Raw genomic sequence first — 16,141 nt, 5'->3', positions numbered from 1 at the left:
TAACTAAATAATAAATTGAGTGTATGTTAATATATCCATTTATCGCACATTTTCCTCGTGTACACCACACAGGTATAATTACCAATTGGTGTAAACGCATTTTATCTGACAACTACCACAAGTCAGCAAAGGCAATTCTAAATTTTAACATTTTTTATATCTTCTATTTGATAACGAATACAATTGAACTTCTAAAATACCGAGCTTACAACTCAATACGAAGTTTTAACACGCAACAAGGCGTAAAAGAAAATTTGTCTTATTTGATATTGAACTGTCAATTATGTCATGGTAATTTTTCTTTACCAGTATACAAATAGAGTGTGCTTTTTCTTCATAAAGAAAGGTATTACGCAAGTAATGCAGACAGAATAAAGAAAAAACACATCACACAACACTGCAATAATAATTGTTTTTTATCTGTATAACTTCCACTTTTTGCAATTATTACTGGAACATATTGGGAGGGTTGTAAGTCTCCACGGTGCCTCTAAGTTGCCTCCTCGTCTCAGGCTTGAAAGCCGCCCTTTCTTTCTCGGTATGCGGCGAGTCCATTACGGGTGGGATTACAGCTCGTCCTCGGAACGTATCCGCTGCAGCTTCAAGCACATTCCTGCGCTTCTCGATGGGGGAGGGATTTACATCTCCAGAGATTGACGGGCTGATACCATTTGGATCACCGAACTCGTCTTCAGATGATTCGAAAGAGTGGGTGTGATTATCATCGCTGTTTGCTGTGTGGTACCCACCGTCTCTTCCTTCGGTGACCTAAAATATCCCGGATAAGAACGGACACATTAACAAGATAAGATTTATAACAGACAGCATACGTCGTTTTTGGACATAACAAGTACCACCGAAAAACTATATGATGAAAATCTATTAAAAATAATATTGTAAAATTCATTAATTATCCAAAATGGAGCAACGAAACGAGCACTTCCGAAAATGACGCACTTTTATACAGGTAAGTTTGTATTAATTACCAATAAAGCATCATTTACCGATTTTTCGTGTCCAGAATCGTCAAACGACATAGTATTGAACTCTTTTCCGACCTTAGTCAGCATTTTGTGCAGAGGAGGAAGGCGAACTTTGGAAGGCATTGGTGCAACTACTCGGTTGGATAAATCGTTTGGATTTAGATCATTGCTCTTTCGTCCCTTGATAACGCTATTCCTTTCATGTGCTACATTGTCGCTGCCTTTGGCCTTCGAGGTGTTTGTTACAGGGAGAAGGATTTTATTGGTTGAAACCGCGGTACGAAAAGGAGTATCTTTCTCTTTGATCACCTGAAACGATAAATACTAACTACGTGAATATCTCAATCCAACTAGAACCTCTGATTTTGTTGTAATTGATGCTAGGTGTTTTCCACTATCAATACAACTACAAAAGCTAAACGTTAGTTTATCATTTCACATACATATAAAATGCATGATCTAACCGGATTGGGTTGTTCAGGGACGGTCGCACGACTCCGTTGAAACGATGGTCCAATTTTAAAAGTATCGAACGTAAGTTCTTTAGGGTCTTCATAATCGTCAAACACATCGGGTACCTCCTTCTTCGGTTCCACTGGGAGTGGCTTCGGCTGTGTTTGGTTTAAAAACAAAGCTTTTATTTCATGCATGCAACACAGAGTTATTTGTCTGACATAGAGAATAGTGACTAGTTATAAAGCTGCTCAAAGAAATAAACCTTAACCATAGAAAAAAATAATACGATACATTTGGCTGCAAATGAAACACCTAATATAGTTGACAGACCTTGGTTTTGCAGTATCTGTAGTAAAGGCATACGCTAATGACGAATATGTCCACTAACACCAACACCACGAACAAGGTCCCAAACACCAAAATGACATCAGGAAATATTGCTAAAAAGAAAAGGAGAAATGTGTTTATTAAAGCAACACAGGATGAAATAATAGTCGAAAGAAGATACACCTAGAAACTCCAACGTCCGCAGCAAAACCTTAATATCGAGGTGCGTCAATGAAATCTCTTGCAAAGATCCTTCAGTGCGGCGTCATTAATATGACAATGACTTCTATGCATAAATGTAGTTAACTTTTAGTAAGTTCAATATTCAAGTTTCCGGATAAGAATCAGTTAAAGTAAACACGACGAAATCTCAATGAATTGTTATGGTTTTGAATGAATTTGTAAAACTTGTTCAGGTAAAGGAATTGAACATCACAAGAGTAAAAGATTGATCCTTAAATGTGTGTGTTATAACTGTTAATAGGTAAGAAGCAAATTATAGCGTGTTTAAGTTAAAACTTATTTTTTGAACGAAGCAAACATCGTTATACATAAACCAGTATACAATATTTTTTATTTTTTTCCCTACCAAAAACACATGTGGGAACCACACCACTCCATACGCCTGTGCTCTCGCAAGTTCTCGTTGATATTCCGACAAGTGCATGGTTGTTCGTACAGATGTAGGTCGCCTTGGAGCCCACCCAGTTGCCTAGCGACATATCCACGTACCCATTGGGAATGTTGTCAAGAAGTGGGCATTCTGTTGGAAAAAGCCTCAGACATATGATAATGACTCATTTTAAAGCATTTACTTTGTTCATGGACATTCGTAAATCGAATGCCAAAATATGCGTCCCTTTTCATTTGTACCGATATAAGCATAGTAAAATCTAATTGCAACAGCAGAACGGCGTGCTCATTATCACGACAATTTTTCAAACTTGGAGACTCAGGAAAAAAAGCTCAATACCTTGGGTTCTTCGGCTTGGAATAGCCAATGCACACCATAGACGTTTGAAATAATTGCACGTGCAAAGTAGTTTCCGTTCATATGGTAGTTTCTTTAAGACAACTAAAGATGTGTTATCTATACAGCTTAGTTTAACACGCATAACCCAGCTATGGATTTTGCATTTAACAATTTTGATTGTGCCGTTTTCATGACAATTCATGACAATAATCGGATTTTTCGGTACTTCTTAAAATTTATTTTTGCCAATCATCGTGATTCAAAAAGTCGAAAAAAAGGGCCTAAAACGATTGTAAGATTAATGTTTTGATTATGCAGGTGTAGTTTTACTTGGTCTTTTCTTCAACAGTCATGAGTTATAGCGAGCATACATTATTCCTACCAATAACGCATGACGGCACGCTTCCACTCCACTTCGAATCCCAGCCACAAATGCGTTCTTGTACACCCAATAAGGCGTATCCTTCGTCACACGAATACCGAATGATGTCCCCTGCGGCCAGACCGTCGCTTGCATTCACAGACCCGTGAGATGGTGCTAATGGGGCAGGGCATCCTTAATCACAAATATAATTGCCAGTGGTTTACTAGGGTAACACAAATAATGGAAATATATAATATGGAGTGTTAATTGTCATCAAATTCAAAATCGTAGGGCGTTTGTTTTCATTTATGGAACAAATGAAAACATATGAAATGTCTTTAAACCTTTTTTTAAACTTAATACTTTGACTAAACTTCGGTTTTATCTGCACAATTCGTTAGTTTGATTTTAAGCGATTACTTTGTATACGATAAAAGTCAGACACTTTAAACGATGTAATTAGGCTACATTGAGTGTCATTTAGAATATAAATTCAATAAAAAAAGAACAACAATTGTTTACGTTAATGCAATGTAAATTAAATAATATATAAGACCATAGGCATGTAGAAAAAATTACATATTTTATAATTAGCATATAAGTGGACAAACCAGTAATGCACAAAGGTGCCGTGGTGTCCCATTGACCCGTAGATAGGCAGTAACGTGTTCCAGGCCCATTTAGGGCGTAGCCGACGAAACATGTGTACGTTGCCTTTTGACTTTCAGCCAGTACAGAGGGGTTGGTAACAATTCCGTTAGTGGGATTTGGAAGAGGTTCACATACTGAAAACACGAATGTAAATAACGGTCGATCGGGTTTCTTTTTTCTTTATTTGGATTTGAGTATGTAAAACAAACGATGCAAAATTTGTATCATTAAAGTGCTTAAAAAGCGATTGGAATAATTAATTTTGGACACATTGTTCATTAAGAAAATAAATAAAACAACACTCATCAAATGGAATGAAACGATAAGTTCGTACTGCTTAGGCATTTATCTTGGCTGGAGTCAAAGAATTGTCCAGTCAATGCGCACAGACATCTGTCCTGACCGTTTGTGTCGTCCCGGCATGTTGAACCCTTGGTTTTGCACTGGGCAGTTACCGAACATAGTGTGTTGTAGACAATTTGAACTGAAATTGGATAATCGTACATAATCGTCTTGATTATTTCTACAAACAACCGCATATTATAATTTAACCTGCATGTATGCTAATTTGAACTCAACACAATAAGCATATACTAAATACATAATTAAAAACAACACGATAGTAATAAGTACTGTGCATAGTCATGCGCGAGCTCGTCAGCAGATTAATATTAGGGGAAATTAAATTGAAATTGCATTAAGTTTGATAGCCAATACCCAAACTTTAATATAGTGACAAAAGGAAGAAACTGTGAAATTGAGATTAATTGTCATATGTTTATTTAGCATTTGTTTAAAAAATCGAATCATCTGTTTTGCGCGTTCTCTTTACACGGTTCTTATATACTTTTGGGGCTAAATGTCTTCGTTAATTGCATTATTAAATATATTTGTATCCATGCAGCTGCTATACATATGTGCTGAACTTGGGCACATCCTTATTAGAATTATTGTTCTTTACGACACTGTTGTAATAGTAGAGTTGAATGGGTTTTGTTTTAGTGATTTTGCGCATTAAAATACACATGTCTACGTAACCATACATTTTTTTACACGAATGTTATATTCCTACATACAAAATATACTTTTGAAATAAGTAGTGTAATGCATGCTATCGAAAAGCGTTTTTTTTCCACACGATATTAACCTGTGGTTTGATAAACACTGGCTTGAAAAGTGCACACAATGTTAAATCCAGTTTAACCCATGTAAGGACACAAAGTCATTGTATAATTTGTCCGGTAGAGAGGTTTTAAGGTGAACCCATGTTTGCTAAATATAATGTAGGTAACACATTGACAGGCATTCACTTACTCAGATTGCATCTCGGACTCTCTGCCCATACTCCAGAGGTCGTGCAAACAATCGTGTCTTTACCCGCTACTTCATAACCGTTGTTGCACGAGTACGTTGCATTTTTCCCAACCAGCGTTCCGTCCGGGACGGTCACTAAACCGTTGGCAACACTCGGTGGATTTCCGCAATCTAGCGAATAAAGACAAGACTGATTGTTTCTAAAATATGTTTGTATGTGCGATTGCTATATAATTTAACGCGATTTGATTTGTTTCGTCTTGAAGTTGAACTTTTTAAAACAAATATGTATGGATTATATTTTAACATAAAACATCATTTTGATTGCTGACATTACATCCAGAGCAAGTATCTCAGGTCGCATTTGATCACTGCTTCAAATGCTGTAATGTATACCACATAGACTTAACACTAATTATCCATAATGATCTTATGGAAGTTAAAGCTAATTTAATTTAGTTATATATAATTACTTACAAGGAGAGCCACTGTTTTGCTACTGAACAAATGGGGATTCTTTATAAACGACAACATATAAATACCAAGCCTGCATTCCGGTGCCGAATCCCAATGCCCTGATGGTTTACAGATGACCGAAGGGTCGCCAACAAGCCCGTAGCCACTGTTGCACGCGTACATGGCATAGTCGCCCACTTGGTTACCAGAGGGAAGCCACGAGTAGCCATTGGGGATGTCTGAAGGCTCATCGCAACCTTTCAGGAAATGTTGAATTTGTTTATTAGGAACGTAACTAAACTGAAGTGTATATTTGGTTATTATATTTAAATTCCAAACCATCAAAAAATTAGTCACACGTTTTATGACAATCTTCAGACATGAGGAAAACATCGATAAGTAAAGTTAAATATAACAGATATAATAACCAAACAAGCGTGACATTCGACGAAAATGGAACTACAAGGACATCACCTGTACAGAAATAATAACAGCTACTAGTCATGAATGTCGATCATCGAACACAAAATCAACATGATATAATTACTATAATGGTATGTTTATGTTTATATTTATCAGTACATTATAATAGGTTAACCGTTTCTTTCTCATCTTAGTGTGTTGAAATATGCACACATCGATGTTCAAGGAAGAATATGTTTGTTTTTTCTACGCCCAGACGAATGTAACATAATTAAATTCGATCGTATCCATTTTATTTTACATCAAAGTATGCTGTTCAACATGTATTACGAATATCAATAGTAATCATAAGGTGTACATATGTTAAATACATGCAGCATACATATGAAAATGTGTGGACATACTCAGTATTGCGCACGATGGTTGTGTACCACTCCACAGTCCATTCGCCTCACAAACTCTGGAGGACACTCCCTTTATTTCGTACCCGTCGTTACAATCGTAGAACACCGTTGATCCGTATTGCTTACTGTTCGCAGGCGAATAGGTCAACGTTCCTTGTGTAATGTTGGCCACCGGTCCGCAGTCTTGAAATAGATTTGAATGTGTTTAAAGTCGCATTAACAATATGAATTATATTCCTTATAAGTCATATGCCATCAAAGCAGAAGTTAATGTCACGAGGAGTGCAGTTGTGTGCTCGACACTTACATGATATATACAATTAGCTTAAAACACAATCATAATATTAATAAGTTTTGAACACATCATGGTATCAAAAGGAAAACGTGCATTGCAATCTTACCCAAAATGACGCATGTAGGCGGAGACGCACTCCATATTCCTGAGGATAAACATGTTCTTGTGCTTACGCCACTAATAATGTAACCCTGGTTACAGGAGTAGTTCGCTATTTTCAGGTATTCTGTTCCATGGACTGTTAGCACAAGTCCGTTATCAGGATAAGTCAGTGAACCACAATCTAAAGAGCATTGAAACAATTTTTCTCAAAATGTATATCATGGTGATAACAAACTTCAAATTTAAGTAAATCGCTAAAAACTGTATATCAGCGTGTAAAACGTACATGAAATGCAATGCAATGATTATAGTGATTGATATATGTTAGCAAATATACATGATCAAGTTAAAACAACTATAATCGAACTTTTTATTTGACAGGTAGGCGATTCTCCGCTCCATAATTTAGTTGCGAGACATTGCCGTGTGGAGGTTCCAACCATAGCGTATCCAGTATTGCAACTGAACGTTGCAATGTCTTCATACAGCAGTCCATCAGAGAGGTCAACTGCACCATTAGAAGGCGCTGTCAGCGTTGGACAACCTTTGGTAAAAAAACACGTTATATCTCCAAGAATTTTTCATTTCGTGCGCTATATATACCACAGTTGTTGAGAGTACAAAGGGAATTATGCAAAGTCTGTACAATCAGTCACTTGTTGTTGTGCAAATACAAATGTAAAAATCTTCGCAAAGAACTTACTTATTCTGTTGCAAATGGGTTCACTGCTAGACCATGTTTTGTCAGCCTGGCATGTTCGGCCTGCACTTCCACTCAGTAAGAATCCAGAGTTACATGTGTATACTGCCGTCGATTGGTATTTCGTTCCATTAGATAGATCGACCTTTCCGTTTGATGGATTTGAGAGAACTGTACAAGCTTGAATAAAAATGTTATTTATATTCATGTATACGTTAACACAGGTGTCTGTTTGTTTTGTAAGACTTTGAGGCCACATATTCATAGATTAAGAAGGCAATATTGAGAAATGAAATAAATTGGAAAACCTTCATATTATACAGACAGAGTAACGTTGGTTCTTACTGTTGATTTCACAAGTTGGAGGAGAGTTAGTCCACTGCCCGGTAGACTGACATATCCGTGAAGCGATTCCGTTCAGTGTGTATCCGATGTTGCAAGTGTACGTAACATTGGCGGAGTAGGTCGTACCTTGCGGCAAGTTAATATTGCCGTTTGCCGGTGCAGCCAGAGATAAGCAATCTAATTGAAATATATGTCTTATTATAACATATCATAATATTCCTTTGAGCGATTTGTTTCAACCTGTCACTAATGTCAGCAATACTACACCATAAACAGGTGCGTGAAGTTGGCACTGACATCGGCAATCGACATTTTACATTCGAAGATCGAGCTGGAACGAATGTCGAGCCAGCTCTGACATCGACATTCGGCAAAAACCCGAATATCGAGCTGGGGCAATTGTCGAGACAGCTCTGACATCGACATTCGGCAAAACTCCCAAAGATCGAGCTGGGACGAATGTCGAGCAAGGTCTGACATCGACTTTCGGCAAAAAAACGAATATCGAGCTGGGGCGAATGTGGAGCCAGGTCTTACATCGACATTCGGCAAAAGAACCCGAATATCGAGCTGGGAAGAATGTCGAGCCAGCTCTGACATCGACATTCGGCAAAAAACCCGAATATCGAGCTGGGGCGAATGTCGAGCCAGCTCTGACATCGACATTCGGCAAAATTCGCGAATATCGAGCTGGGACGAATGTCGAGCCAGGTCTGACATCGATATTTGGCAAAAAAACGAACATCGAGCTGGGGCGAATTTCGAGACAGCTCTGACATCGACATTCGGCAAAAGAACCCGTATATCGAGGTGGGGCGAATGTCGAGCCAGCTCTGACATCGACATTTGGCAAAACTCGCGAATATCGAGCTAAGACGAATTTCGAGCCAGGTCTGACATCGACATTCGGCAAAAGACCCGAATATAGAGCGGGCGTTAATTTCGAGCCAGCTCTGACATCGACATTCGGCAAAAAAAACGAATATCGAGGTGGGCGAATATCGAGTCAGCTCTGACATCGACATTTGGCAAAACTTCCGAATATCGAGCTGGGGAAATGTCGAGCCAGCTCTGACATCGACATTTGGTGAAAAACGCGAATATCGAGCTGGGGCAAATGTCGATGTCAGACCTGGCTCGAAATTCGTCAAAATTCGCGAATATCGAGCTGGGGCGAACGTCGAGCTAGGTCTGACTTCGACATTCGGTTTTAAATCGAATGCCGATGTCATAGCTGGCTCGACATTCGCCCCAGCTCGATATTCGTTTTTTTGCCGAATGTCGATGTCAGACCTGGCTCGACATTCGTCCCAGCTCGATATTCGCGAGATTTGCCGAATGTCGATGTCAGAGCTTGCTCGACATTCGCCCAAGCTGGAGATTCTGGAGTTTTGCCAAATGTCGATGTCAGAGCTGGCTCGACATTCGTCCAGCTCGATATTCGCGAATTTTGCCGAATGTCGATATAAGAAATGGCTAGACATTCGTCCCAGCTCGATATTCGAGTCTTTTGCCGAATGTCGATGTCAGACCTGGCTCGACATTCGCCCCAGCTCGATATTCGAGTTTTTTTACGAATGCCGATGTCAGAGCTGGCTCGACATTCGCCCCAGTTCGATATTCGTTTTTTTTTGCCAAATGTCGATGTTAGAGCTGGCTCGACATTCGCCCCAGCTCGATATTCGGGATTTTTTCCGAATGTCGATGTCAGAGCTGGCTAAAAATTTGTCCCAGCTCGATATTCGGGACTTTTGCCTAATGTCGATGTCAGCCCTGGCTCGACATTCGCCCGAGCTCGATTTTCGGCACTTTTGCCGAATGTCGATGTCAGACCTGGCTCTAAATTCGTCCCAGCTCGATATTCGAGAGTTTTGCCGAATGTCGATGTCAGAGCTGGCTCGACATTCGCCCCTGCTCGATATTTGCAAGTTTTGCCGAAAGTCGATGTCAGAGCTGGCGCAAAATTGGGCCCAGCTCAATATACTGATTTTTTTACCGAATGTCGATGTCAGAGCTGGCTCGAAATTCGCCCCAGCTCGATATACTGGTTTTTTGCCGAATGTCGATATCAGAGATGGCTCGGAATTCGCCCCAGCTCGATTTTCGGGACTTTTGGCGAATGTCGATATCAGATCTGGCTCGAAATTCGTCCCAGCTCGATATTCGCGAGTTTTGCCAAATGTCGATGTCAGAGCTGGCTCGACATTCGCCCCTGCTCGCTATTCGCAAGTTTTGCCGAATGTCGATGTCAGAGCTGGCTCGACATTTGCCCATTCTCGATAAACGGGCTTTTTTCCGAATGTCGATGTTAGAGCTGTCTCGCAATTCGCCCCAGCTCGATATACGGGACTTTTGCCGAATATCGATGTCAGACCTGGCTCGCCATTCGTCCCGACTCGATATCCGCGAGATTTGCCGAATGTCGATGTCAGAGCTGGCTCGACATTCGCCCAAGCTCGATATTCTGGAGTTTTGCCAAATGTTGATGTCAGACCTGGCTACACATGAGTCCAGCTCGATATTCGCGAATTTTGCCGAATGTCGATATAAGAAATGGCTAGACATTCGTCCCAGCTCGATATTCGAGTCTTTTGCCGAATGTCGATGTCAGACCTGGCTCGACATTCGCCCCAGCTCGATATTCGAGTTTTTTTACGAATGCCGATGTCAGAGCTGGCTCGGCATTCGCCCCAGCTCGATATTCGTGTTTTTTTTGCCGAATGTCGATGTTAAAGCTGCCTCGACATTCGCCCCAGCTCGATATTCGGGATTTTTTCCGAGTGTCAATGTCAGAGCTGGCTTGAAATTCGTCCCAGCGTGATATTCGGGACTTTTGCCTAATTTCGATGTAGGAGCTGGCTCGAAATTCGCCCGAGCTCGATTTTCGGCACTTTTGCCTTATGTCGATGTCAGACCTGGCTCGACATTCGCCCGAGCTCGATTTTCGGCACTTTTGCCGAATGTCGATGTCAGACCTGGCTCGACATTCGTCCCAGATCGTGTTTTGGTACTTTTGCCGAATGTCGATGTCAGAGCTGGCTCGACATTCGCCCTTGCTCGATATTTGCAAGTTTCGCCGTAAGTCGATGTCAGCTGGCTCGAAATTTGCCCCAGCTCGATTACTGTTCTTTTGCCGAATGTCGATGTCAGGGCTGGCTCGAAATTCGCCCCAGCTCGATATACTGGTTGTTTGCCGAATGTCGATATCAGAGCTGGCTCGAAATTCGCCCCAGCTCGATTTTCGGGACTTTTGCCGAATGTCGATATCAGATCTAGCTCCACTTTCGTCCCAGCTCGATATTCGCAAGTTTTGCCGAATGTCGATGTCAGAGCTGGCTCGACATTTGCCCCATCTCGATAAACGGGTTTTTGCCAAATATCGATGTCAGAGCTGGCTCGCAATTCGCCCCAGCTCGATTTTCAGGACTTTTGCCGAATGTCGATGTCAGACCTGGCTCGCCATTCGTCACAGCTCGATATTCGCGAGTTTTTCCGAATGTCGATGTCAGAGCTGGCTCGACATTCGCCCCTGCTCGATATTCGGGACTTTTGCCGAATGTCGATGTCAGACCTGGCTCGACACTCGTCCCAGCTCGATATTCGGGAGGTTTGCCGAATGTCGATGTCAGAGCTTGCTCGACATTCGCCCAAGCTCGATTTTCGGGTTTTTTGCCGAATGTCGATTTAAGAGCTGGCTCGACATTCGCCCCAGCTCGATATTCTTATTTTTGCCGAATGTCGATGTCAAACCTGGCTCGACATTCGTCCCAGCTCGCTATTCGCGAGATTTGCCAAATGTCGACTTCAGAGCTGGCTCGACATTCGCCCCAGCTCGATATTCGGGTTTTTTGCCAAATGTCGATGTCTGAGCTGGCTCGACATTCGTCCCAGCTCGATATTCGAATGTCGAATATCGATTGCCGATGTCAGTGCCAACTTCACGCACCTCTTATTAACGCGAATTGTTTGGAATATGTGTTCTAAGGAACTAAGTAAAAACTAGCTTGTCCGCTAAAGTGCTTGTGGTATTCATAAGCTCAAACAAATCCATGAAGTTGAGTATTCAAATTAATCGATATCAAATAGCATGTACAAATGCGAATTTTCATTTGAAATAAGTTCATAACAGTGGAATATGTGTTTCGAGTAAGTTCATTTGTTTTTAATACGTGTGTATCAGTAACATTATGCATATGGGTACCATAGTTCCTTGCGTTTATCCATTATTTGAAGAAGTGGCTATATGCGACTGTTTTATTACTCTTACGCAAACAAGAGGATACCTTTAATCTGACACCTGGGTTTCACGGAATCCCAGACGCCATCCGCGCCGCATTTGGTAGAAGAAACTCCAATGAGATCAAAGCCAGTGTTGCAGTAGAACAGAGTGACACTTTGATATTTTGTGCCGGTCTGGGTATCTATTGTACCGTTGCCAGGGGCAGTCAATAGGCCACAATCTGTGAATTTAAAGTGAGATCTATGTTTGTTCCATGTTTGGTAAACTTAAGATTATCCATAATAATATAGTAATACACATAGTGTTCAAATTCATCAAGATCGTGTGCCAACACTTAACGAAGTTTATTTGTTGAACTTAAGCTGATTATTACTTATTTTTGAGGAGCATTTCTATTATTTATAGTTACTTGCATCAATGCAAATCTGTCTGCAAACATGTCTGCAATGTTGAAACTTATTTTTAATAAATGATGCGTACATATACATAAATAATGTCGCTATTCCGTTGTACACAACATGCATAAGAAGCCTTAATCTATCAGCAATATGAATAAGTTGTATACATCTGGACACTATGTGAATGAATGACACTGCTTGGCATAGCTTGAATCGCCGTATTTGCATATGTGATTAAAGAAATAATGAAAATACAAATGTATTGGTTTAAAATATTGGTATCACCTTTAATCACGCAGGTAGGACTGGTGCCAGCCCATACGCCAGTGGCCCTGCCAGTGTCTGTGCACGTCCTAGTTTTGTTACCGCTTAGGGAATACCCAATATCGCATTCGAACTCGGCCTGGCTTAGATACTCGGTGTTAGGTACAAAGCTTACCGAACCATTCAGTGGCTTAGACAAAGTGCCACAGTCTACAAGAAATAAACACGTTACAACTTTAGGTTTGCTTCAGCACACATGAGGGATTGGTGTATAGGTATGTATTCATTGATACGTCTGAATACCTAGTACATTGTAACAGACAATACAAAAAAATCCAATATATGCTATTTATACAATATATTGATATGTAAGAATATATTTGATAAGGGTACATACAGTTTGTGATTGTAACGCGTACTTCGCCATTTTACCTTTGATAACACATATAGGTGTGGATCCACTCCACGTTTGATCTGCCCGACAGGACACAGAAGCCAAGCCAGTGCGTGTGTAGCCTGTCTCGCACGAGAAGTATGCCTTGGCCTCGTAAAGAGTGTCCTCCGAATGGTTAACGGTTCCGTAAATAGCAGGCACGATTGTTCCGCAATCTGTGTTATAAACAATTTATGAGACAAAAGTAAGTTCCTTAGCAGGTTATGTATAATGATGCCGGTGATATAACACAGTGTTCCTATTAAATGAAAGTTAATACAAAAACTGCATGAACATTTATTTTAATTGATACCTTAGCTAAGGCACTTTTACCAATCGCTGGAATGGCATTCGCCTTTAATAAAGTGTTCGTATTGCATTTGGTTAGTCGATCATTTATATGTTACTGGCTTGGTAATGGGAATATTCACAGAGAAATGTACATGCAATTCGGGTAAAATTCATATATGCCTTTAACACCTACAACGTTTTATTTAAATCATGTATGATATTTTGTTTACTAGAATCAATACCTTTCCTGCTACAGGTGATGGATCCTGTCTGATAATATCCAGAAGAACACACACATTTCAAGCCGTCACATTCTGCTTTCAGGATGTTGGAACAAACACCGGGCCGTGCAGAGCAGTCGTTGTTCAGTGTAGCTAAACAATTATAATATGGATAACTGTTGTTTAATGGATAGTACGTTAATTATTGAATAGAACTTCGTGAATAACAGTGTTGGCACACTGTCTAAGTTCCAAACTCGTTTAATCATGGCGATATTATGTACAACGTTTCTGAAAAGGATTTTTTACTGTCCTATTTAGAATCATATTTAAAACAAAACGCCGAAACATTGTAGAAAAAGTATTATGGCGTACCAGGACTACACGTTGTTCCTGTATATCCGTCTGCACATGCGCAGGTATATCCATTGACTCTGTCTGTGCACGTGCCACCGTTTTGACATGGATTTGGGGAGCAATCATTGATATCTATGAAATAACGAAGGAATTTTGTTTAATAATAATAATAATAATAATAATAATAATAATAATAATAATAAAAATAATAATAATAATGAATCACTTCTACAATTTCTACTGCACTGATACTTCTGCTACTGCTACTGCTTCTGCTGCTACTACTACTACTTCTACTACTACTACTACTACTACTACTACTACTACTACTACTACCACTACTAGTACTACTACTACTTCTACTACTACTACTACTACTACTACTACTACTACTACTACTACTACTACTACTACTACTACTACTATTACTACTACAATAACTACTACTACTAATAATACTACTTCTACAAGTACTACTACTACTAGTACTACTACTACTACAACTACCAATACTACTACTACTACTTCCACTACTACTGATACTACTATTACTACTACTACTACTACTACTACTACTACTACTACTACTACTACTACTACTACTACTACTACTACTACTACTACTTCTACTACAACTACTACTACTACTACTACTACTACTACTACTACTACTACTACTACCACTACTACTACTACTACCACCACCACCACCACCACCACTACTACTACTACTACTACTACTACTACTACTACTACTACCACTACTACTGCTACTACTACAACTACTTCTACTACTTCTACTACTACTTCTACTACTACTATTACTACTACTACTACTACTACTACTACTGCTGCTGCTGCTGCTGCTGCTACTACTTCTTCTACTACTACTACTACTGCTACTACTACTACTACTACTACTACTACTACTACTACTACTACTACTACTACTACCTCTACTTCTACTACTACAACTTCTACTACTACTACTACTACTGCTACTACTACTACTACTACTTCTACTTCTAGCACTACTACTACTAATAATAATACTAATAATATTACTACTACTACTACGACGACGACGACGAGGACTACTTTAATAATAATAATAATAATAATAATAATAATTATAATAATAATAATAATAACAATAATAATAATAATAATAATAGTAACAAGGGACAAAATTGTCACAAAACCAGGTTTTCATTGTGAAAAAAAATCTGATAAAGGGAGAAAACTCAAACTGAACTTTTGAAATGAACAAACAAAATTAACCCCCTTTGTAAGTTTGTTTTTAAAAAAAAATTATTTTTAGTCGTGGCGACCTTGACATTGGAGATATTGACGTGATTCTTTCGTGCGACACACCGTCCCATGATGGTGAACAAATGTGCCAAATGATTTTAAAATCTCACAATGAATGACATAGTTATGGCCAGGACAAGCTCATTTATGGCCATTTTTGACCTTTGAACTCAAAGTGTGACCTTGACCTTGGAGATATCGACGTAATTATTTCGCGCGACACACCGTCCAATGATGGTGAACAAATGTGCCAAATGATTTTAAAATCTGACAATGAACGACATAGTAATGGCCCGGACAAGCTTGTTCCGCCCGCCAGCCAGCCCGCCAGCCCGCCAGCCCGCCAGCCCGCCAGCCAGCCCGCCAGCCCGCCAGCCAGCCCGCCAGCCCGCCAGCCCGCCAGCCCGCCCGCATTCGCCAATCTAATAACCAGTTTTTTCCTTCGGAAAACCTGGTTAATAATATAATACAATACTACCCAGATAATAATATATGGGTGATACAATACCTATTTCGCAAAGCGTTCCGGTGTAGCCTGCTTTACACGTGCATGTGTACGTGTTCACTTTATCAACGCACGTGGCGGAGTTTTGGCACTGATGAGTCAGACATTCATTTATATCTGGAATTAGAAAAAAACGCTAAATACAATAAAGTCCAAATTTACTCAAAGATTACGTTTCAATAAATAATCTTACAACCATGACTGAATTGTGTAAATCAAACAACAATTTATTACAAATCTGCATAAGAAGGATATTAATAAGAGCGTGTGGTTCTTTACATAGAAAACAATTGGCAAACAACACGTGTAATTACAAAAACCGCACACT

General features: G+C 39.8%; 1 protein-coding gene across 1 annotated transcript in view; it reads right to left on the bottom strand.

The window, feature by feature from the left end:
• Nucleotides 1-398: 398 nt before the first annotated feature.
• Nucleotides 399-16,141, bottom strand: part of LOC127831615 (neurogenic locus notch homolog protein 1-like) — a 40,163-nt gene continuing 24,420 nt past the window's right edge. The window contains exons 15-35 of the mRNA XM_052356593.1: nucleotides 15,817-15,930; nucleotides 14,016-14,129; nucleotides 13,662-13,793; nucleotides 13,128-13,304; nucleotides 12,717-12,905; nucleotides 12,077-12,253; nucleotides 7,794-7,970; nucleotides 7,452-7,628; nucleotides 7,116-7,292; nucleotides 6,753-6,929; nucleotides 6,352-6,534; nucleotides 5,611-5,781; nucleotides 5,069-5,239; nucleotides 4,089-4,238; nucleotides 3,715-3,888; nucleotides 3,122-3,295; nucleotides 2,356-2,529; nucleotides 1,770-1,879; nucleotides 1,448-1,594; nucleotides 1,005-1,292; nucleotides 399-768 (exon numbers count right to left, since the gene is read on the bottom strand). Coding sequence (XP_052212553.1) covers nucleotides 448-768; nucleotides 1,005-1,292; nucleotides 1,448-1,594; nucleotides 1,770-1,879; nucleotides 2,356-2,529; nucleotides 3,122-3,295; nucleotides 3,715-3,888; nucleotides 4,089-4,238; nucleotides 5,069-5,239; nucleotides 5,611-5,781; nucleotides 6,352-6,534; nucleotides 6,753-6,929; nucleotides 7,116-7,292; nucleotides 7,452-7,628; nucleotides 7,794-7,970; nucleotides 12,077-12,253; nucleotides 12,717-12,905; nucleotides 13,128-13,304; nucleotides 13,662-13,793; nucleotides 14,016-14,129; nucleotides 15,817-15,930 — 3,674 coding nt within the window. The 3' untranslated portion in view covers nucleotides 399-447. The remainder of the gene's footprint in view (nucleotides 769-1,004; nucleotides 1,293-1,447; nucleotides 1,595-1,769; nucleotides 1,880-2,355; nucleotides 2,530-3,121; nucleotides 3,296-3,714; nucleotides 3,889-4,088; nucleotides 4,239-5,068; nucleotides 5,240-5,610; nucleotides 5,782-6,351; nucleotides 6,535-6,752; nucleotides 6,930-7,115; nucleotides 7,293-7,451; nucleotides 7,629-7,793; nucleotides 7,971-12,076; nucleotides 12,254-12,716; nucleotides 12,906-13,127; nucleotides 13,305-13,661; nucleotides 13,794-14,015; nucleotides 14,130-15,816; nucleotides 15,931-16,141) is intronic.

The sequence above is a fragment of the Dreissena polymorpha genome, chromosome 5, assembly GCF_020536995.1.
Source record: "Dreissena polymorpha isolate Duluth1 chromosome 5, UMN_Dpol_1.0, whole genome shotgun sequence".
NCBI classification, from domain to species: domain Eukaryota; kingdom Metazoa; phylum Mollusca; class Bivalvia; order Myida; family Dreissenidae; genus Dreissena; species Dreissena polymorpha.
This window is presented reverse-complemented; position numbering and strand designations above follow the sequence as displayed.